Raw genomic sequence first — 25,089 nt, forward strand, 5'->3', positions numbered from 1 at the left:
TGGCTCCTCTCACCTGGAGCCACCAAGTAAGTGAGAGATCCTACGGCAACGGCTCCAAATGGGGAAGTAAAGCAAAGATGACTTTGATACTGTGTGTGTGTGTGTGTGTGTGTGTGTGTGTGTGAGAGAGAGAGAGAGAGAGACAGAGAGAGAGAGAGAGAGAGAGAGAGAAAGAGAGAGAGAAAGAGAGAAAAGAAAAAGATACAAAACTAAGCTTTTCCTCTTCTCTTCTGAAGGTGCAAGGGAGGGGCATACTAAGGAGAAGACAGTAGAAGGAATGCACGCTACTGGAGATGTCACTTTGTCACTGACACCGTTTAGAACTTTGCACATAGCGATAATGTTAATTGGTTTTATTGTCTAAAACTTACTGCTCGTACGCAGGCGGCTGCCTGTAGTGTCCCCCCCTCGGTCCAGCACTGGTGTCTACAGTGGCGGGTGCACTGCAGGCATTAGCGTAACTGAGGGAAAGAATCAAAGAGCTCCCGTGGGTGCAGAAGGCTGAAAGTGGGGCCTCCCACCAGGATCCTGAGGGGACCGGAGAATGAATCTGAGCGCCCATACAATCTGGTGGAGCAGGGTGTGCCCTACACTCTTGGCTATCACGTGCTGGAAGAAGGGCAGGAAGAAGATTATTATTTTGGTGGCAGGAAATAAAGGGGATATTTAAAAATATAGTATCTATCTTAACCTGACTTTATATTAAATATTTTTATGCTAATTAAGCTTCTAATTTAAATCCATAGCAGGAATTCTTGCAAGAAGTGTTACGTAGAGGAAAAAGCCATGGCATGTGTCAGCACAGTGCACACTCCCCGTGTCCCATCAACTGAAGGGGGAGTTTCATGGAATCACAGGCAGAGCCCACTGTGGCCAGAGGCCAGCTGGGGAATCAAGCTGTTAGCTCCAGCAAGGTGGCTCTACCTCACTGAGCCTTTGGGCACGTGTGGGTGGTCTTCTGCTGGACGTTGTTGATGCCTTACACAGGGAGAGAGGGAGAGAGGGAGAAGGGAGATAAAAAGGTAATAGAGAAAGAGGAGAAGCAAACATCATACACCTTTAATAATATAAAAAGCTTTTTTAAAAATATGAACTGAACTTTAAAGAACAATGAAAAAAGGGCACGAGAGGGCTTCCCTGGTGGCGCAGTGGTTGAGAGTCCGCCTGCCGATGCAGGGGACGCGGGTTCGTGCTCCGGTCCGGGAAGATCCCACATGCCGCGGAGCGGCTGGGCCCGTGAGCCATGGCCGCTGAGCCTGCGCGTCCGGAGCCTGTGCTCCGCAACGGGAGAGGCCACAACAGTGAGAGGCTCGCGTACCGAAAAAAAAAGAAAAAAAAAAAGGGCAGGAGGCAGAAGACGTGAAGGAGGCCATTGGTTTGCTTGTGGCTCACAACTGATGTTTGAAATTAACTACACATGAAACATAAGAGAGAATACTGAATTATCTCTTAGGGAGACTAAGATGACCTCCCAGAGCATGAAATATTCTCACGAGCCTTCAGAAGAAGGGGCTGTGCACATCCTTTGTGTTTCCTGAAGTACCTTGCAAACAGCCATGGAACTGATTTGCTGAACTGAGCTCCGCCCGGTCAGATGTTAACCAAGCAGGAGAGTTTTCTACAGCAATTTACAACAGAACTCATTACTCCCATGATTAAATATTGAGAAATCTCAGGGCTTCTTAGAAACAGAACCCTGACATAAGAATTCTTCAACAGAAGATAGATAAGGCGGCAGGAACCCTGACTGGGAGTGCGGACTCTGCCACGACAGCTTGGTCTATGACTTTGGCCAGTGATTTAACCATGTCACTTTTTAAAAAAACCACCAAGTATACAAACCAGAAGCAGTGGTAAAAATAATGACATTGAAAGACTGAGGACATTCAGCACCCTCTTGTCCTCTGCACTTGGACAATTCGATAATCATCAACTGGGAGATGTGTGTTACAGCCCAGTCTTCATTGCAGGTTTTCTATTTAAAATTTAATACCTGAGAGGCCCTAAGCCAGGATTTATTTCCCCCCTAAGAAAATATATCATTCTGTCACTGAAGTACCAGAAGGGTTGCTTGAGCCTCCAGAGGGAAAAGTGAAAAGCTCTGCAAGTTCCTTCAAGGGATTTCACACGTCTTTGTTTTCTCCTCCCAAGAGAGATTTGGGGTAACGGTAATGTCTGCCACGGCATCACCCGGATTAAACTTCTGTGGGCAGGAAATGCATCAGCACTTACATCATTTACAAGAGCATGCATGAAGAAACCAATACAGCATTAAAAACAAATTAAATGAGCAGGAAATTTCTAATGCACAGTCTGCTTTCTCTGTGGCTCTCAACTTCCCTGGGAACCTCCCAGAAACGATTTAAAAGCCTGAGAGAACACTTACCACATAGAGACCAGGGTAAAGATTAAGTTCTCACAGGAAGTTCACACATGAAGTCTGAGAACTCAACACTGGGTTAGCTTTGACCCCACTTAGTATAAAATGCTGTACATATCTGTGTGAGCACATGCACCACACCCCAAAACAGGAAAGTCAGGAAAAGAGTGAAAACCAAAGAAACGTATATAGCAAGGTTTAAAAGTGAGGCTCAAAAGATGAGCAGACCAAAGTTCTGTTGAAACATATAAAATAAAAACAGGAAAAGGACCTCAAATTATCAAATGCAACCTCCATTTAATGTAGAGGAACCTGAGGCCCAGGATTGCAACTGGTCCCACAGCGGCTCTTCAGCCATATGGGGTCTGTGCACCCAACAGGTGCAGGTATACATCAGAGGCAGTATCCTCATAGCCTTCCTCTCTTGATGAATTAGTCAATATACGCCAAATAAAACTCTGATGTATTTCTTAAAGCACTTCCTTCCACTTCCTAAATCAGGGTTTGCATGAAATTTGAGAGTTCATTTAGTTCATTCCTGTTACATTAAGCAGAACGAAGTTTCAGAAATATAACAGATACTCACTCTCCTTGTTTGTTTTTGGGTCTATAAAGAAGATGAGCTCTTAATCACTTTGCTATTGCCAACATTTACTGATTCAAAACAATGCCGGAATACCTATAATGGGTAACTCACCATGTCATGTCCAATGGGAAATACGTTAATTAATGCGGCATAGATCCTGCTCTCGAGATGCCCAAGGACGAGGAGGGCAAGACGAGGCATGTACTAAAATCATTATAATATCAGGCAGACAAGGGCCAGGAAATTACTACAGGAGTAGAATAGATGATGTCATTATTCCTACCTGGGGGATGAGTAAAGTGACATAAACGCAACTCTGAGACTGGATTACATTACATGGAGAAGCAAGGGCATTCCAAGCTAGATGCTGTTCAGTCAAAAGCAAGGCAGTAGCAAACGTGGAGTATATATGGAGAAAACACAAATAGGTTCAGTTTTGCAAAAGAAGGCATACAAATTGGAGAGTCTGTGCGCTAGAAAACTAGAAAGGTAGATTTAATCCGGAGCACGCTAGATCTCTGGAGCTACGAAAAAAATGCTTTTCCCCTTCATCCTATAGTCCATATGGAATCATTCATTTATCCTTTATACAAAATTCTGAAGCAACCCCTAAGTAATGGGCACCAAGGAAAGGCACAAGGCATGTAATGTGAGAAAAACACGGTATTTACCTTCAAGGAACTTAGTCTCCACTAGGAATGACACATAAGCAGCCGATGATGACCACACAATAGTGTGAGAAATGTCATGACAGCATGCCAGGGTCACATAGAAGTGTATGAGAAAAGTCACTGAAAATCAGGCTTGTAAGGGAAGAATAACAGGGGTCCCAAAGGAAGAAACTGAAGATAAGCAGTAGTTATTGAAATAAAAGAGGGGATGTTGGGTACTCAGAATAAGATAAAAGTATGTTAAAAACACTTGAAGGTGTGAGAAAGTATAAAGTGTTCAGAACAGAAACTACCTTTTAACCCAGAGCCATAGGAAACTATGAAATCACGATGATGTCCAAAATTATGATTCAGGAAAATATATCTGGCAGCAGCATGTAGAAAATAATTGGAAAGTGGAAATCACTACAAAATGTTTGACTCCAGAATCTAGAAAAATGGTAGGGAGGACCCAAACTGGCCCAGTTCCAGTGAGAATATCACGGACACAGAATTCATGCAACTGAGCAAATCACAAACTTAGGGAACAAAGGAAATGCCAGGCGCCTCACATTTTAGGATGGATTGATCAAAACTGGGAACTAGGAAGGAAAAGCATCTGCAGCAGGAAATCGAGACGTGGGAAAATATTCAAGAAGCAGACAGAGAGCAGAACCCATAGAGAGAAAGGAGGAGAAGCTGGAATAAAGGTCCAACAGGAACACAGGAGGAAGAAAGGTGTGGGTACCGCGGGGAGTGCGATGACAGGAAGAAAGGCTTCTGGTGACAAAACCAACGCTGTCCCTCAGTAAAGGAGCTTCGGGAGAAAACAGAGCAGAAGCCAAACTGTAAAATATCATGAAGTACTAGACTGTGAAAGCAGATTACTCTTTGGAACTCCTGAGAAATTGAACAAGGGAGGAAAGGAGAAAGGCTGGTAATTTGAGAAGCATCATGGGAAATTTTTTTGGTAGAGGAGACTTGAAAAAGGTCAGAAAAAATAATTCAGAAGAGAGAGAATTTAATGATCTTTATTGGCAGGCAATTCATATTTCTAACTTAAATCTACAGTCTGAAGCATTTCCTCCTGCTTTGCTTTTAAAGACTGAGAACTTCCATCTGCCATCCTCTAAATGGTGAAGACCTTCATATAGTTGGGACCTATCGTTTTTATCACTCCTCAGTCTTCAATTCTGGGTGAAAATACCAATCCATTAGTCCTTTCTCGTGAGTTTTATTCTTTGCCATGGCGTTTCCTTTGAACCCTTCTCTATATTCTAGAGTCTTTTGGGAAAAAAAGCCATAAGAGGGTCCAACAATTTAATAAAGGCTAAGTCTAAACTGACATTTTAAAAAGGTAGGTGGTATGATGATCCCTCTATTCTTGTGGTTTGCAAACTCATTTTGTTTTCAAAGCAGAAGAAACATTTCTTCTAATTACATCATCTACAAGATCAAAGGAGTTGCTATGAATAGAGCAAAGGTAAGCAAAACAGAGCCTCAACCATGGGGCTTTCCTCCCCATCCCACAGAAGCTATTGTAAAATAGTGCTGAACACTGGCAGTGTGTTGCTTATTAGTTTTTAACATTTCTCATAGAATATCTATGCAAGTTATCTTTCTTATATCATATAAAAATCACCTTTATCACTATATAATCTGGAGCTCTTTCCTGAAACCTTTCCCTACTTACAAATGTTATGCAGAATTCTGACCACACAATCCCGGACATGAGCTGCCTCTTTTCTAAATAGCTTCATGACAGCTCAAACCTATGTGAACACTGTCTTGAAGTCAGGTCACTGACGAGCTTAGAAACAGTAGGACTGACCCAAACACTGTTTATATGTTGTAAAGAAAATGTTTCTTCTTCTTCCCTCCACAGAAAAGTCAAAATTAATAAAATTTCTCCTCCACTAAATATCCTAAAAGCCCTGAGCTACAAAATGTATCATCTGTAAAAAGTGATAGAAAAGAACCGTAAAACGTATATTTGTTGTTCACATTTGATACTAACCTAATAAATTTAACAGCCAAGCCCAGATCGGCTATACAGCAAGTTCCATTTTTCTTCACCAGGATGTTCTTACTTTTCAGATCTCGATGGGCAATTGCTGGTTTGCCTTGAGTACTAAAGATTTCGGTGTGTAAGTGACATAGGCCACTGACAGAAGAATAGGCTAACTTCAGCATCGACTTAGTATCTAGGGTGGTGGACTTCAGGTAATCATAGAGGGAACCATTTTCATGATAATCTGTGATTAGGTACAACTGGGTCCAGGACCCCGTTCCTTTGATATCTGCAGCAATGAACCCTACAAGGAAAAAAGACAAAAAGGGTTGGTGCTATGTGTTTTCTGAATATTATCAGGATAATTATTTTGTTCAACTATCACTCTTTGTCATAGGTGTCTTTTGTTTGGCATTTCATTCAGTTTTCTGATTGTGCCTATGACAGTATTAAATCACTAATACCAATCAGAGGCCATCAAAACAGCAGGAGTGGAGAAACACTAAGAGTTTGTATCTGAAAACAGGATCCCTTTCTAATCAGCAGTTGATATTTAAATGATCTTGAGGTTAACAGTAAATAGTTCCTGGTATTACAGTTATACATAAGACACTGTTTACAAAACAGGCACACACTCCATGATTAGCTTATACTCTTTCTACTTGAACGATCCAGCTAGATCATTTCTAACTTGAGAAAATAAAAAGGATAAATAAAATAAATAAACCCTGCAGATAAAATTCCCATAACTTTTCACAGCACTTAGGCAAAAATGTGCTCCTTCAATCCCTAAGAAACCTTAAGAAATTCTGGTTTTGCATTTCCTGTCCCGGAAGAAAAAGCTTTTTGAACATGTTCCATTTCCAACCCACCGTTCATTCACAGAAGTGCCTTAGTCACTCCTCCTGCGAGGTCTCCCATTAGAAGCATATGACGTTCTTGGGCTCATGCCAAGAGGAAAATGTCTATATATTTCATAACAGGTCTACACAGATGAGTTAATATGCAGATGTTAACAGAAAAAGAGAGGAAAGCTAGGAAACCCTGAACACTGTATACAGACTTTTACTCACCCAAAATGTTTTCATGCCTCATCAACACTGTCTGATATATTTCTGTCTCTCGGAACCAGCTGGCTTCCTCTGTGGTGAAGAACACTTTCACAGCTACCTTTTCGCCACGCCACTTTCCCATCCAAACTTCCCCATAGCGCCCTTTTCCAATCTGTTTCACCATCTGAATCTGCTTAGCTATAGTCCTCTGGACCTGTTAAATCCCAAAACACATTGTTAGTGTATTCACAGCACAACAGCTTTGTTTAATCTGTTTTTTTTTTTTCCCTCCGGAGAAGAAACGCATGTAAAATATATTTAGCCAGTAGTTTTTCTTTACAGAGACAACTTATTTGCATTTACTTACTAATTTATGCTGTCCTCTTTTAAATGTATTTGAAATTGAATGTGGATTTTGAGTGTTTGAAGTATTGCTTCCAAATTATTAAGTATTTTACTCTACCTATTATTATTTTCACAGAGAAAAAACCTGAATGGGTTCACAGTAATTGGCAGAACACAATACTTTTCACTTCTACCACTATAGTGGGATACTAGATACTCTGAAGGGAATCATGTCACTATATGTTTGGATAAAATACAACCAAAGAAAAATGTAATGCACTGTTGGGCACACACAGAAAGAAAGGAAATCTCTGAGCAGGGAGGAATGGAGGGAGGGAGGAAAAGAGGAAGGACAGAGTTAAGACCAGAGCAGGGATAGATAAGCATTCAGCAGCATATTCAAAAGCCAGGTTGCTGTCTGGACAAAGAATAATACCAGCACTGAGATCTAGAATATGAACTTTGACCCCTTTAAAATTAGAGAAACTGAACCCTGGGCTTTAGCATTAAGCCGGAACCACTGAATGGTACCAAATTTGCCCTAGGTTGGTAGCACACCATCACCATGGCTCCCTGCAAAAGCAAATACAAATCCTCTCTTGAGGAAATCATTTGCAGAATACGTTTCACTCCACCACTATGGTGAGATACTAGATGCTCTAAAGGAGCTCTTGCCACCATACAACTTTGATCGTGGATAAAATATAAGAAACAAAACACTGATAACGCATTGCTGGGCTCACAAGGAAATAAAGGAAATCCCCAAGGTGGGGTTGGGGGGAGAAGGAGAGAAGGAAGAGAAGAAAATGGAGGGAGAGAAAGAAAGGAAAGAGAAAGAGAAGATCCTACAGAGTGAAACGCCTTAAAACAAAAGGAAACAGCCACTGCAAATGAGAGGCAGGAGAAACAACCCAAGCAGATTTAACCCCTTCGGATTACAGACGCTGGAATTTTCAGATACAAATTCCAAGAACACTACATGAGGTGTGTGAAGAAATAGGAGACGGAATGAAATACAAGGAAGCAGTAAGAAATTACTGAAAATTATACTTTGAGCTGGAAGAGTTGTCATAACAAGAAATGTAAAATGGAGACGTAAAACAGCCGATTAGAGCTGGGGAGAAAGTTAAACTGTGAGGCAGCTCTGAAGAATTAGAGAGTGCAGCAGAGACAAAGAGAAGGAAAATAGGAGAGCTAAACGGCATAAAGGTTGTAAGTCTCTTTACACATGATCTTCATTCTACCTCTGCTTAAATGTTTTAAGAACTCCATGACTGAAGGGGCTAAGTATTGGTGACCATTTACATAATTTGGGAGACCTATATAAAGAATCTAACATAGAACTCTCATAAGACCTGGTCCGAAAATTGGGATGTACTCTTCGCAGAGACATGCTTTGCATCAAGTAAACCCAAAGTGTTTCTTTCTGTATTTGCACTTTTAAGGGCCATGTAATTATACTGAGTCCACCTAGATAATCCAGAATAATCTCACTTCAAGGACAGCTGATAAGCAACCTTCGTTCCCCTTTACCATGTAAAATAACAGATTCTAGGGATTAGGACATGGACATTTTGGGGGGGCCAGTATTCTGCCTACCACAGATGTCTATCAGCTGGGATGTGCTCTGTTTTTGCATAATGGACGATTTTATCAATTCAAGAGGTAATGCTATCCATTGCCAGAACCATTACCAGCACTAATATCAGACTGAAAGCTTTTGGGGACAAGATAAAGTCCTTTTTTCTTTTCCTGTGAAAGAAGAATTAAAAAATAAAAGCATTACTGACATGCCATTTAGCCACTCAGCCTGAAGGAAATGAGGAAGTATGTATGAAGAGCAGCCTTCCTCCCTTTAGGAGTCAGAAAGGCTCTGTGAGGAAACCTTCAGCACATTTCCATTCCTAAATAAGGGAACAGAAGCGTCAAGGGCACTAAGCAGTTGAGAGCCAAATCCGTAAGTAGTTAAATTATTGACTTGAGGAGACTTCCTACATTTATTAAAGAAATATTACTAATTTATAGATGTTACAAAGCAGTACTTACGTAAATCTACAGAACATTTCCTAACAAACAGCTTTATATCCACTTCTTTTCTAATGATAACATATATAATTAATTTCATGAAAGCATAGTTGGAATTGGCAATGCTCACAAGAATAGGAACAACTTATCTCAAAGATAAAAAGTCTCACTAAATTATATTCAGAAATTTAAAATATACTTATATTTTGAGATTTATTATAACATCTATGGACCTGAAAATGTAATTTGAAAAATGTTTTAACTATGTTATTTGAGTTTTTATTTCATTTAGTTAATGTTTCAGGTCTTTCTGTACTTAAACTTTCCCTCTGTATTACATTGTTAGATATCAATTTTGAAAGTTAGATTGTATAAATAAAAAACATCACTATAATTGTGATTCCAAAAAGAGAAGAATTATTTCATACAAAATGGGTACAATTAGCTGTATAAGGATTATAAGGAGTTATCACTATTTCAGAAATGTCCTCTTATCTAGTGATCAGCTATCTGATATTGTCTAACGGTTAAGCCCGTGTACACGATGGACACTAAAAACCATGTAGTTGTAAGTAATGCTCTGTGCTCTCTACATGTCCCTGAATTAACAAAACACACACACCCCTACACACAAATATACTGTTTAAAATACTTTGCTTAGTAAGGCTGACTTAATTATACATATTGGAAATATTTTTCACGAAAGATTCCTCAACTAAGAGGTTTGATGTTCAGTTAGACAATTTACTTCACCTTTTGTTCCTTTACAAGGTCAGATAAATAGGGTATAAATAAATAATAATAGAGTTACTATTTACTGAGCGTATACTATGTATGTATTAAATGTGCCAGGCATGTTTATATATCTATTTATTTATTTATGTATGTGTATGTTTATTTATATATATGTATATTTATTTATATATGTGTGTATATTTATTTATATATATGTATATTTATTTATATATGTATATTTATTTATGTATGAGTATGTATGTTTATTTTTATATATGTATATTTGTTTATATATCTGTATATGTATATTTATCTTTATATATATATATATATATATGGCAGGCAAACTATCTTAATTCTTACAACCACCCTATGATATTCCTCCCTTAAAGGATTTATATACAAAGTCACTTGGCAAATATTAGGTCCAAGTATGTGTTTATACACATGGCATGAACTTTCCCTTTACGTTAATGAAATAAACCACAAATCAGAATTAATATGCAGAGAGACTATTGTGCATTTCTGCATTGTTTATCTTAAAAATCAAATCTTCAAACAGGATCTTAAATCTGTAATACTGAGAATTTCCCCGCACTAAACTGAGTTTGACAGGATCCTTCTTCCCATCCTGTTGCTATCAAACGCAATTCTTTGTTTTATTTAATATTTGGTTCACAAACATGAAGAGCACAGATTCTACAGGCAGATCATCTGGGTTTGAATCCTGGCTTCTCCACATATTAACCAGTTGGCCCAAGTCAGGGGCCTATGCCCCCTGCTGTGTGATACAGGGATACCTTTCTAGTACTACCTCACAGCTGCTATGAGGATTAAATGAGAGTCTGGCCAGGACTGGACCAGTTAATAGTCAAATGCTGGGTTTTTTTGGTGTCTAGATTACAGAAGAAAGATATTATAGTTTTCACAGATATTAAAAGTTGGAGTGGAAAAAACAAATTACTGAGCAGCCTCTTTAATCACTCAGGTATGCTACTAAGGATACAAAGTGAAAAAATGTAGTCTCCACCCCAAAGAGATGAGAGTCTACCTAAAGACACAGGTACACTAACACCAATTACAATGTTATTTTAAACTGCTACACTGGTACAGTAAGCAAACTGTTAAGACAGAAGTTAAACAGACTGGCTCAGTCTGGGCTAATCTGTCACAGAGATAAAACATGGGGTAAGCCTTGAGCCATAGTCTGAGGAACTCTCCAGAAAGACATTACATTTGCAAAGGCATGGATTTTAAAAACACGTTGTATTTTCGAAACAATTACTCAAGGCTGATGCTAGAGCTCAAGAAGCAGGTGGGGAAGAGGTGGGAGGAGAGGGATGTTGTGCTCACCAAGCTAAGAAAGAAGACCCATAACCACTACTAGATTTTAGAATGTGTTATCCAGGGAAGTAAAAGAGTTAATAGGGGGCTTCCCTGGTGGCGCAGTGGTTGAGAGTCCGCCTGCCGATGCAGGGGACGCGGGTTCATGCCCCGGTCCGGGAGGATCCCACGTGCCGCGGAGCGGCTGGGCCCGTGAGCCATGGCCGCTGAGCCTGTGCTCCGCAGTGGGAGAGGCTGCAGCGGTGAGAGGCCCACGTACCGCACCAAAAAAAAAAAAAAAAAAAAAAAAAAGGTCTAGAAGGAGGAAAACAGGTAGTCTTCAATTCTAACAGCGTATCTGATTGATTAATATCAAAAGGGATTTTAATATCTGTACTTGAAAAAGAAGTGTAATAAAACATTTTTAAATATAAGAATGAGATTTGCTATATATGAGTTAAATTCTAAGAATGAAAAGGCAAGCAATTTGATAAGAACTTTTACATGTAGGTTTAAAAAAAAAAAAACTTACATCCTAAGTAGCACTGGTTTGGTCATAGTGACTACTTCACAAGTGGTTTTCTGTCTGGTTTATCACCTCCAGGGGAGGTACTAGTCGAAGAGTAGAGTTTCAGTTATGCAAGGTGAATAAGTCCTAGAGATCTACTGTACAGCACAGTATCTACAGTTAACAATACTGTATTGTATACTCTTCTTCCTAGTTCAGAGCTAAAAGCTGACACTAACTTTATTTTTAGACACAATTGACATATAACATTTTGTAAGTTTAAGGTATACAATGTGTTGATTTGATATATTTATATATTGTGATATGATTATCACAGTAGTGTTAGCTAACACCTCTATTATGGGTGTATTGTATTTTTTAAATTTTGCTAAGAGCTAAGAGATTAGATCTTACGTTGTGTGGGGTTTTTAAAATAATTTTATTTATTTTTTGGCTGCGTTGGGTCTTCGTTGCTGCGTGGGCCTTCTCTACCTGTGGCGAGCGGGGACTACTCTTTGTTGCTGTGCACGGGCTTCTCATTGTGGTGGCATCTCTTGTTGCGGAGCATGGGCTCTAGGCACACAGGCTTCAGTAGTTGTGGCGCATGGGCTCTAGAACGCAGCCTCAGTAGTTGTGACGCACGGGCTTAGTTGCTCCGTGGCATGTGGGATCTTCCCGGACCAGGGCTCGAACCCGTGTCCCCTGCATTGGCAGGTGGACTCTTAACCACTGTACCACCAGGGAAGTCCCTTATGTTGTGTTCTTATCATAAAATAATAATAATAATAAATGAATGAATGGGGCAGGAGGAAAGTTTTGGAGGTGATGGATATGTTCATGGCCTAGACTGTGGTGATGGCTTCACAGATGTGTACTCACCTCCAAACTCTTCAAGTTATAAATGTATACAGCTTTTTGGATGTTAAAAATAAAAAGAGTTATAAAATAAATTCTTGGCTTGAGATTTTTTTTTAGTTACTTTTAGTACTAAATAAAAGGTCACCAAAAGAATCAAGTAAACAAGATATCCAAAGTCAGAACCAGACAATAAAGATTAGGAAAATCAGTCTTAAGAGTTTAAAAAGGAAAATATTTCTCATGGATATTGTTATTTCCATTCCAAGTCCCAACAATCTTTTTGCATGGTCCATAAAGTAACCAAATGCTTTTCTCATTAAAGCAAGTGCCTTGGGTTCAGTATATATTTTCTTCCAAGTTGGCAGTGTTGACCATCAGAAAATTAAAACTCTCCTGAATGGAAAAGCCAGGGCTTCACCCTGAAACATAAACCCTCCAGCTGAGATGCAGCCTTCTTCTCTTGTAGAAGTACTCAGATCCCATTTGGTTGTAATACTTTTGCCTTCAAAAGCCAGGCCAAAGTGCAGTAATGTTATCCTTACTGAAAACAGAGGGAAGATGGTCCCATACTGAATGTTTTCTAATCTGCTCTTTATCAGAACATCTGAGGGTCTGGATTGCAACCATACACTTACATTAAAGAACAATGACCTCACCCCCAATATGTCAAAATGTTATCAGGAAACCCTGTATCTGAGATCTGATGTCTGACTGACTGCAGAGAGCTTTCTCTTTGTCCACTGCCCTATCTGTTTCAGTAAAATGAAACCCAGCAGTTATTGACATTTCCTCTCAGAATACATTTCCTTTAAATTCAAGGTATGTTCTTCTCATACCAGCAGAGGGAGGCCTGAGCCGCTTCCTGAGCTCTGAGACTGCTCAATTAAGTCTCTCAGGGATTCTCCAGGAGGAATGTAAGTTTCATCCTGTTCTAATCCAATGCTGTACCGAGGTCTGGTTTCTTGTCTTTTATACCTGAAGATGCACAAAGAAACATAATGTTAGACACTGGATTGCAATGATAGTGGCAAACATGCAGATAAAACAGTAACCACAGCAGGTTTTATCTTTGCACATAATACAAGATTAGATGCTCAGTATTTATTACCCTTAGTTATGATTTCCAGCACAAAATCGTAATTACTCTTCTAACCTATATTTTAAAGTAAACTACATGTTTTTACTCACTCACAACCACATATGATTTTTCTTCTCTATTCCTATCAAATGCATATATCCAAGCAGGCTACATTCCATTAATGTTTCTATACAGTTCCAATATTCATTCCCTAAAATCTTTTCTTATAAGGTCCCTGATCAACTACAGAGGCAAATTTTTGGTTTACAAAACACATTACAATTTTCTCATCCAAGGCAATGTATAGATAAATGAGATAAATTGAAACTTTAAAAACTTTTATCAATAATTATGCCTTCAATTAGAAATGATGTTATTTGAATCAACTCCTACTTGTAGAAAAGTAACCTAAATTACTATTACAAAAAGCCAATGATAAGAATTTAAAGGTCCTTGATATTTCACAAAGTAGAAAATGAGTTCTTAGGTGACTGAAAATAATTTGTAATGACCATACTGTAATTTAATAACTGAACATATTTTAATAATTGATCTATAAATTATCTTTAAAATCTTTCAGTGCTAAGAGGATATTGTTAGCTCACAAAATAAGGAATTACTAAAGCAATTCTAAGTTCACCATGGTCATTTCTCTGCTTTGAGTCAAACCTCACTAGCAACTAGTTGCTGAATTTCCTAGCTACCATAAATTTCCTAGGGATGAAAATTTTTCTGGGTGGTTTTGATATCTGAAGCAGAAATGAGATAGGTATCTATTAATAGCTTCATTAGGACAAATACTTATCAATAGTAACTGATATTATCAGTGAAATCTAAGATCTAATTAGGTCAAGGAAAGCTGTGGTAAAAAATGTCAACAGGTAGAAGAGTATGAGAATGATATTATAAACTCAAAATTCTATACCTACATGTTAGAAGCTTACCTGAAGTAACAGAATAAAATGATAAGGACCAAGAGCAAACTACAGACAGTCACAGATATAAGTAAGGCCTTGTGGTGTACAGGTCCATCAACAAAATCTGAAATTAAAAATAAAGTAAAAAGAGCCATGATACAGATATTATTTTCATTTAAAAGCACTTTCCTAAAAGTGCTTGCTGCTCCATGTGCAAGATTTGAGAGGTCCTTTTAATCTGCTGACTGATAAGAAATATATATATATATATATACTCTCTAAATTAAATAAGTCTGAGTAACATGAATCATTGTTCATCTAGCCACTCACTTCAAGAGCATGCATTTCTTCTTCTCTGGAAGGAATAGGTTTGACATAGGATAAAAGCACAGGATATAAATAAATGTAAATGGATCAATACCCCTAAAATATAAGCAGGTTGTTCATCTTTATTTCAGATCCAGCTGATGCGTTTACAGCTTTTTCTCATGTGGTTTCTGGAGCACTCTATATCATGAATTTGGATAAAAAAACAAATTTATATTCATTGTACATAAAAACCAACGAAATCCTATGATGGATACAAAGGATCAGAATTCCTCAAATATTGCCAAATAAATAGAATACGTGATTTGCATTACTTTAAACAAAGATGCCCTTCAAAAACACATAGCTTAATTTTTCATAAACGGCATCCTATTTTAAAAGAATGGGTATGTTCCACTCAAAGAATTACTGTGTGATCCTTTCAAAGAACAAATTATTAAACAGTATTCACGCTGTTTTAACTCCAGTTCCTGACAAATAAGATTTATAATATTACGGCATGAGTTTTCAAATGTTGTAAAAATAAGAATGACCTGGAGAGCTTTATACAGATGCATATTTACTGACTTCAACCCCAGAGATTTTTATTCAAAGTATATTTTTTCTTTTTTACAACCATCCCAGGTGATTTATATGCAGGTAGTCTCTGGAATGTATTTTGAGGAAACTGACTGAAAACCTGGTGCACTTACCTAGTAATAGAACTAGCACCGTTCTTATGAAGGGCACCATACATCCTTGAGAGAGTGATTACTGCTATTTAATGTTAAAAGGTATTGTAATTTATGGCTTTGGTTACCGACAAACAAGATGTTTTCCAACTGTGCTGTATACTTTTAATGGTACGGCTACCTAAACATTTTGGCTGGGGACCTTACCCCACTAAATGTAAATTTCTTTTTTTCATTCAAAAGTATTATACGTTCCCTGAAGAAAAACTGAAAAGCACCAACTAACTAAAATAAAATAAATAAAATTGCCACCACCTCACTATTTACAAAAATTACTGCTAACATTTTAGTGTATGCCTTTCCAGTACCATTTCAATGAACAAAAAAAAAGTGCATGAACAAAATAGTTCACAAAAAGGCATTGTATACACCCATGCCCATAGCTGTATTATTCACAACAGCTAAAACATGGAAGAAACCCAAGTGTCCACTGACATATGAATGGATAAGCAAAATGTGGTATATACATAAGGCATGGTTTAGCCTTAAAAGGAAAGAGATTCTGACATATATTACAACATGAATGAACCTTAAGGACATTGTGCTAAGTGAAACAAGCCAGTCACAAAAAGACAAACACTCCACTTATATGAGATACTTAGAGAAGTCAAAACGAGAAAGACAAAAAGAAGAATGGTAGTTGCCAGGGGTTGTGGGGAGGAGAGATGGGGGAAGTTAGTATTTAATGGGTAAGAGTTTCAGTTCTACAAGATGAACACAGCTATAGAGATGGATGGTGGTTATGGCTGTATAACATTATAAACATATTTAATATCACTGAACTGTACACTTGAAAGTGATTAAGATGGTAAACTTTACGTTATGTATATTTCACCACAAATAAAAAATCTGGGGAAAAAATCATTAGAATTGCCTTGTACCTAGATCGTTTTCATTTATAATATTGTAAACATTTTCCAAAACAATAAAAATTTTTCTGCAAAATGAGTTTCAAAGATTACACATACAGACACATCCTAATTAGAAAGTCAGTCTTCTGATGATGTATATTTAGGAGATTGCAAAGATTTTGCTACAATACATCTTTGCTGTGATACATAAAATTCTGTGATGAACATTCTTACACATACATCACTGTACATGTCAATGATTATTTTCTTAATCTAGATTTGAAGAAGTAGAATTATTACTTTGAAGGATATATATTTTAAGGTTTTTCATACATGTTGTCAAAGTACCCTTTAAAAAAGATTACAGGTTTCTTTTTTACCATCAATGTGAATATATGTCTTAATTATTCTGAAATAATCTCAGTCTTATAGAAAACCTGTAAGGATAAAGGACTCCAATATGCCCTTTAGAGGGTTTTCATTTTTAAAATTTTACCATATTTACTTTATAATTCTCTTGCTCTCTCAGTATGTATGTGTGTGCCTATCTCCCTCTCTATATATAAAGATATGTATATGTACATGTTTGTATTCATATTTATTTATTTATATGTATGTATACTCTGTGCATCATCTGAAGTTACAGACATAATGTCTCCACCCATAAACACTTCAGAGTGAACTTCCTAAGAACAAGGACATTGTCTTACCAAATGGCAATGCAATTACCAAAATCAGGAAAGTGACATGAACACATGAAATGAAAATAAATCTTACTGTGAAATCTATCAGAGAAACTTTGGATTATTTATTATAAACTAAAATCCACAGATTTTTATACTAATTTCTCTTCCAAATCTTATGATGGTTAATGTTATGATTTACTCCTCAGTCTAAAATATGTGTTTAATAATTATTTATGATCTACACTACTTGTAAAATATTACTGGAAGTAGTCTGTCTGCATCTGAAAAGACTAAATGAGAGACCATTTTTTAAAAAGCAGTTTTATATTAAATTCAGAAACACTGCCAATTGAGCAGAGAAACAGTTCAAGACCGTGATCTACTGGAGTACACATTCAAAGAGCCATTCAGCCTTTAACAACAACAGGAATCATATATAATTACCACAGGCATTATCCAAAAAGTGTTGCTTAGGAAATCCTGAAAGTAATTTGTAAGCTCCTAAAATTATGTGGGCTAAGATTTTACACAATGAATTTTCTTAGTAAAATTTCCCTGCTTACCTCCCCCACTCCTCTGGGTTATAGGCAAAGTCAACAATAACCCAAAATGAGCACAATACCTCCGCCAGCGAGAGAGCAATTAACAACGTTTGTACACATGCATGTATACAAATGCCATGGTGCAAATAACGCCACTTGCGAACAGCTTAAAATCTATTTCCAATTTTAAGGACAACAAAAGCAAAAAAGCCTGATTTTGCAGAAAATCAAAGAGAACGCCGGATACTCTATCAAAACTAGAGTAACTAACTACATATGCACAACATATTTTCCGTATAGAAATACAGAACACTTTTCCATTCAAGTGATATAATTTTACTAAAAACTATCAGCCTCATCGACTTTCACTTTTCCACGTAAATGCAGAACACTCTGAACCGTAAGAACAGTGTATTTATTTTATTTTATTTTTTTCTCGGTACGCGGGCCTCTCACTGCTGTGGCCTCTCCCGTTGGGGAGCACAGGCTCCGGACGCACAGGCTCAGCGGCCATGGCTCACGGGCCCAGCCGCTCCGCGGCATGTGGGATCTTCCCCGACCGGGGCACGAACCCGTGTCCCCTGCATCGGCAGGCGGACTCCCAACCACTGCGCCACCAGGGAAGCCCAAGAACAGTATATTTATTACTCATCATATTAGATTTCTGATTTATGAGAGCAATGAGACCAGAAAGAATCTAAGGGATTTTCTCCTTACCATCAAGCACTTTTTTTAAAGGCTAGCATTACCTTCCCATTTTCCTTTTCTTTGCCCCAATAAACCTGTCCCCTGCTGCCTCCTTGTCTTTTGTCATAAATAGGGAGCCGTATCAATATGCCTTTTGTTTCTGTTGGTCGTGCCTGTCATGTTTTAATCTGCCATTACCTGTGCTCAGAGCATTAACAATGTAAACATTCAAGTCACTGCCAGAGTCTTGGAAAGCGAACACTTCCAGATACATATCAGGAGAAGAACAGAGCCCACAGTTCTCTCTAGGCCAGCAGATTTCTACCTGGCTGTCACTCCAACCGTTCAGGGAAGCAGAATGGAGAACTCTCTAGGGAAGTCTGGTTCACTCTGAGAGGCAAGTAAGAATCACCAATGGTTTCCTAACAAAACAGCATTCTGTCATTACTTGTCTCCTCTCTGATAATTAACTGGTTTGCAACTGCTTAAAATGCCAGGACTGTTTCTATAAGGCTAGAAGATAGCTCATAATTGCAATAAGAAATAAAAAAACATATTGCTAGGAAGAGTCTTGGAAATACGATGGCCCAAAGACATCTTTATATGTGCTCTCAGTGTTATAACCACAGATAAACTGGAGACATCTTTCTATTAATAGAGCACAAAGTGCCTGAAAAGCATATTCTTGTCAGAGGATTTTAGTCAACCAACAACACTGTAAAGTAATTTACCTTCACCATATATTGGGATGTCATCTTACAGTAACATCTAGAAATAAATTCACCATAAGAACAGAGACATAATATTCTAGTTATTTTCCTGCAGAAAAAGATTTAGCATTATATTTTCTGGTAACAAAGGAAGTTAAGACAGAATTGTTATATCCAGATTACCGTGTTCAGTGAGAAAGGAAAAGTCTAATTATTTATAAATTTCTTTCACCTATCCCAAATACAAAGTTAACCAGAATTTCCAAAATAGTTAGAAGCTGCACATTTCCAGAAATGTTAAGAGCTATTCCCTGGCCAGGAATTCGGCTCAGACTCATGTACCGGTTTATACTGCCACAAGCATAATATATGTGTCAGAAGGAAAATTCTGCAACTGACCTTTGCATTCTAGATGCTATCATATATTCAACCTATCTGTGTTATAGAGAATACGGGAGACGGTTTCACTGATTAAATACCTGTTACCTATTGAGTTTAATTTGTAATTGGCAATACCCGAAGCTAAGCAATAGCATTTTTAAACAAATCTGTAAACTGATCAGAATATATTTTTTAGTGGAGTAAGAAAATAATAAGGTAAAGTTTAGCTTTGGAAATCCTGTATTATAATTTTACTTAAACTACATTGAAATTACCCTATTTCAAAACAGAAACAGTTGTTTTGGATACATTTTCCATGAAGTATACATGTAGCGTATACTAGTAATTCCCATATTTAAACACACAAACTATACGTATTCAAAAAAATTATATGAACTTTATTTGCTCTTGTAAAAGCCAAATTTAAGGATCCCATTTAATAAAGCAAAGGGCTTCTGTTCATTTCAACACCAGTCTTTCACTTCTTTAAGTGCTCATTTGAAAAAAAAAAATTAAACAAAAATAAGTAATTTGGGAGGAGGAAAAAAACCTCATCAAATTCTCTTGCCTACACACCATTTCAAGAGAACATTTAACTCACAATATCTTGGTCAAACCATGTGACGCTGGAACCATACATCATCCCTTCCAGCATCTCAGTGCCCCTTCAGCACTAATTCTGCAGGCAGGAAGCCAGACACCAGGGCACCACGACTTCTCCCTACAAACCTCTCCATCAAAACAGACCTGTCTCCCTCCTCTTTGCACCAGCTGCAGTGCGACTGGGCTTCCCGAATCATATCTTATTGTTTATAATGAAGGTGCTGCATTTGATCTAATTACTTTTCGTATTTCTTCCTTCAGGAGAAAGAATATTGTCCCAGGGTATTCTGCTTTGCTGGTGCTGAAATGGAATAAGCAAAGCAAAAGGAAAACTAATATTCATAAAAGAATTTCCGCTGCTTTCTGGTCACTCTTCATCATCTTTTTTTTGAAACAGAAGATGACAAATAAAATTTCAAGGATCTAAATATACATTGATAAATATTTGTTGGATGTGATTTTGTATCTCTAATTTCCTGCTAAATGCATCTAAGTTGGAAAAAAAAGTGAAAAAACTCTGGATCGGTAGAAAAGGTTTTCTTGTTTATTTTTTAATAAGACAGTTTATTTGTAGGTATCTACCCCTACGCTTAGTACTTCTCTGATGTCTAATAACAGAACCTCACCTAAGCCTGTTATTATTTAGCACCTAGTAATACAGATGTTTTGAGATAAGGTTAATCATTTAACTTTTTCAGAAAAGCTACTATTAAGAAAAAAAGAACAACAACAAAATGGTGAGCTGGATTTTTTCACCCTCTCATCTTTTAATAATACAGTGTCTGCTTTGTACTAGTTTGACACATAGGTTTATAGGAAGTCTACTATAATAATATGTAACAATCTATCAGGCAACGCCTAGCCCAGGGGTCTTAAAGTGTGGTCTCTGGACCAACATCATCAGTATCACCTGGAAACTCCTTAGAAAGGCAAATCATTGGGGTCCACTCAGATCTACTGAATCAGAAACTCTAGGTGGGGACCAGTAATCCGTGTTTTAATAAGCCCCCCAGGTGATTCTGATGCACCTAAGTTTGAAAACCACTAGCCTAGTATTAATACGTAAGTGGGCCTTTTTTTTTTTTTTTTTTTTTGCGGTACGCGGGCCTCTCACCGCTGTGGCCTCTCCCGTTGCGGAGCACAGGCTCCGGACGCGCAGGCTCAGCGGCCATGGCTCACGGGCCCAGCCGCTCCGCGGCATGTGGGATCCTCCCGGACCGGGGCACGAACCCATGTCCCCCGCATCGGCAGGCGGACTCTCAGCCACTACGCCACCAGGGAAGCCCGTAAGTGGGCCTTAATAAATGATAAATTAGAAGGAAGAGGACGAGAGAGGAGGAGCGGAGAGAGAGTGTGTGTGCAAGAGAGAGAGGGAGCAACCCTCTCACACCATATTCTAAGAATGGAGAAAATGCTAATTGTGCAAACATAATAAACAGGAGGCTTCAAAGTAATCATCTCGCTTATCGATTATTTGTGACATGGCTAATCACTACTTACTTAGAGTCTTCTCTTAGATACATAAACGCTTTTTTCTTTTTTTGAGAATGTCATTTAAGGCTCTTTATAGACAATTCAGGGAGATGAGGTCACAGGCCGATTTCCCATCTCCAGTGCTTACTTTAGCTGTGTAACCTTCACACAGTGCTTGACCTCACTATTCCTTAGCTGCATGTCTGAGAAACTGGGGTGATGCTCCTGGTGCTTTCCCTACCGAGCTGTTATGAGGATTAAATGAGTCAGTGTATGTAAGGTACTTAGAGAAGAGCCACAGTAAGCAAGCACTCCATTCACAGTTACCTAGGCCCTGAGCTTTAGAGGGTCCTGCTCTGGCTCCCTTTAACTGGGCCCCTTCCCACTGAGCAGGGGTCTGCAGAACACAGGCAACGTGTCCACCCAGAATTTGTCCCATCCTGCTCTCCATTTAAAACACTGGCCGTTGCCCCAAAGTCTGGAATTCTACCTAAATGGCCCCAGGCCTGTGTCTGGAAACTATGACGCCCCCTGTCTCCCTGAGGGTGGACCAAGAAGCTGGTGTACTTACCCAAAGGCCTGAGGAGTGACCGAGCAGTGGCCAAGGGGTGTCTGGGGCAAGACATGTGGGCAGAGCGTAAACCAGAGGGCTGGGGTGTTGTAATGCGGGTGCCTGACATTAAGCTTCTGATTACTGAGGCATCTGTTGCAAAGACATCTATCTCAAATAAGCACATTGCCAGCTGTATGACACACTACTAGTAAAACAACCAGATAAGAAAGCAGGTCACCCCATCCGTGAAGTTCCCTGGATAACTGACCGCTTGAATAATTCTGTTTTTCCCTTCCCGTGCCCTAATTCCCACTCTTACGTTTTAAACTTGCCAATATTTTTGTAACCGTGTATGGTGACAAATGTTAGCTAGACTTACTGTGGTGATGATTTTTGCAGCATATACAAATATCAAGTCATTATGTTATACACCTGAAACTAATATAATGTTATATTTCAGTCATAACTCAACTTTCAAAATTAATTAATTTGCCAATAAAAAGAGAAACTGTGAAACCCTAGGCACCCCACCTTTGACCCCAGTAAAGGGAGAACCCCAGGTCCCCACACCCCCATGCCTGTGACCTTGCTGTGTGGCCCTCAGGTGTGCTGTGTACCCTCTGGTTCTTGCAAATAATACATCTTATCTTTCAGATTTCTCTGACAGTGGCTGCTGAGGTGCATTTTAGATAATAAGAACCACACGGGTCAGTCTAGCCACAACATTAGCTCCAGTCAGAGAAACATCTATGGGGGCTGCCACAGTGGTATGGACCCCGGTAAGTGATTCAGACTTTCCCAGCCGACAGCATCACTGCCAACAGGCTGAGACAGACACAAAACAGGTGTCCAGCTGCATGCATGAGAGACCTCTCCCAGTGCCAGACAGAACCAAGAACGGGGCTCCCAATCACTCCCACTCCCACACTGGAATGAATAAGTCTAAGTAGTTCAAGCGTTCTGAATGCCAAGCTGGTGTTCCTCATCACTATGAAAATATTCTTGTTAAGCTTGGTTAACAGAAAGTATTTTATTTACCAGTCTTCTACATTGGTTTATGAGTTTTAAATAATTAGGTAAATGGTATGTGGACTTCCATTTATACCATTGCCCCGGCTCCACAAAAGTTAGGGTTGGTCGTAAGTATAAAAAGAACAGCTGAAGTTAAAAATATCAAAATAAGATGGTTCCATGTCTCTTTAACATCCCTGTTCTTTATTGGGGGTTTTATACCAAAACATAAATATACCTATCTCCAATATGACTATATAAAGACATATATCCAATATGGCTGCAATGCAAATATTTCTGACCAGTGCATTACTGATATTCAGTAAACATGTATAGTCCACTTCCAAAAAAAAATGCTGCCCATGTGTATATATGGTAAAGGCAAAAACAAGAAAGGCAGCAGCTCTGCGGTATATTTGTGTAAGAAAGACCAGTGCTCCCAGACCACAGCCTGCAGTGACTTTTACTGGACCCCAAAACGACTGTGCCAAAATGGTGAGGTGGAATCTGCAGAGACCTCACCCAGGCACTACCTGAGAACCTCAGAGTTCAAAATGGTAAACCCTACAGCCACTAAACTCCCCCCAAGTCCGTCACCTTGTATAATCCTCAACATAATCCACCAGCCACAGTAACATCCTCTTTCCCTTACTGTCCTGACCAAGGACTTGTCTTCCCAATACTACTACCCTTCTTTTCAAAGCCTTTTCACTGAGTTCTCTAGGAGACTTACTCTGCTTTTAAAAGTCCCTAGCACTCAACCCCTTCAGAGAATCCTCCCCTGCCTGCCGGGTCTTAACTAGAATCTGGCTCCATCTACAGGACAGTATGTGCACTGCAGCATTTGAGTCAGTTTTCCTAAACCCTACCCTACTGCTAGAATGCATCTGAACTCACGTGCTGAGACACAGTGGCACTAGCTATATCCTCGTATAGGTGTTTTTCTACCAAAAGTGTTGCCCAAACTTTAATGTGCATGTGAATCACTTGGGGAATCTCATTAAAAATGCAGGCTTGGTAGTCTGGGGTGGGGCCTGAGAGTCTGCATTTCTAATGAGCTCCAAGCCATGCTGCTGCTGCTGACCCACAGGCCCACTTTGAACTGTGAGGCTTCAGACAACTGAATTAGGGGACTTTCTCCAACCAGCCATGCTGTTTCATATGCCTGTATTTTGCAAATCTTTCTCAAATATTACAAACTAAACCTGTGCACTTACTAGATTGCCTCTGTTTAGAGTCACAGGCTACTCACAGGCTGTGTGCAACCTTGGGAAAGTTAATTAACCTCTGTGTGCTGCAATCTCCTCACCGTTAAGTGGGGAATAATAAGCCTAAGTACCCCACAGCTCAAATGGGTTAATTAATGTAACAGTTATTAGCGTAATTCTTGGCTTATGTCAGCCACTTTAATTTTTAAGTTTTTTATTCCTGCCTTATCCATTTGGCAAGCTTCTGTTCTGCCTTAAAGTCTGCTCAGGTATCACTTCTATGAAGCTATTCTGACATCCTCCCACCCCAAAGTGAGCCACTCACTCTTTTGTGTCCTCAATACACTTTATAATCTAACTCTACAGAGATTTTCCTGCCTGAGTATAATTTAATTATTTCCATGTTTCTCTCTCATAACCTAGTGTGCATGTGTTGAGAGCAAGAACTTCCCTCATCCATTTCTGTTATCCGTAACACCTAGCATGTTGACTGGCAAAATTAAAATCTGTCTGTGAATTTTTGATGTGAATGATTATAAACCAATCTTACAGAGTTTTCTAGGCTACAGGATGAAGAAATGTTAGAAAATATTATCATCAAAACCCAGAAATGTCATTGTATTTTGTTGGGAAGATTTTCTCTCTCAAGAAATAAAAATCAATCATGACAAATCATTTTAAGCTACTTATATAAGACTTAGGACTCTATGACAATTACAAATCATTTATTTTTATGGTGAGAACAAGAAGAAAGGAGACATGGGAGTTGCTTTTAACCAGGAGTCTTTGGGGATGCAGTATGTGTCTTTTTTAATGAGCAACACTAAATGTATAGTCTTAGAATTAAACTTTCTAGAT

At 38.7% G+C, this 25,089-nt stretch overlaps 1 protein-coding gene across 1 annotated transcript in view; it reads right to left on the reverse strand.

Annotated features, from left to right (window-relative positions):
- BMPR1B (bone morphogenetic protein receptor type 1B) overlaps window positions 1-25,089 on the reverse strand; it is a gene marked incomplete at its 5' end in the record, with an annotated part of 107,234 nt that overhangs the window by 18,328 nt on the left and 63,817 nt on the right. The window contains 4 exons of the mRNA XM_082837852.1: window positions 5,634-5,931; window positions 6,701-6,893; window positions 13,310-13,448; window positions 14,496-14,592. Of these exons, the coding sequence (XP_082693978.1) occupies window positions 5,634-5,931; window positions 6,701-6,893; window positions 13,310-13,448; window positions 14,496-14,592 (727 nt within the window). The remainder of the gene's footprint in view (window positions 1-5,633; window positions 5,932-6,700; window positions 6,894-13,309; window positions 13,449-14,495; window positions 14,593-25,089) is intronic.

This window comes from Leucopleurus acutus, assembly GCF_964270905.1.
Source record: "Leucopleurus acutus genome assembly, chromosome: 4".
Lineage (NCBI taxonomy): Eukaryota > Metazoa > Chordata > Mammalia > Artiodactyla > Delphinidae > Leucopleurus > Leucopleurus acutus.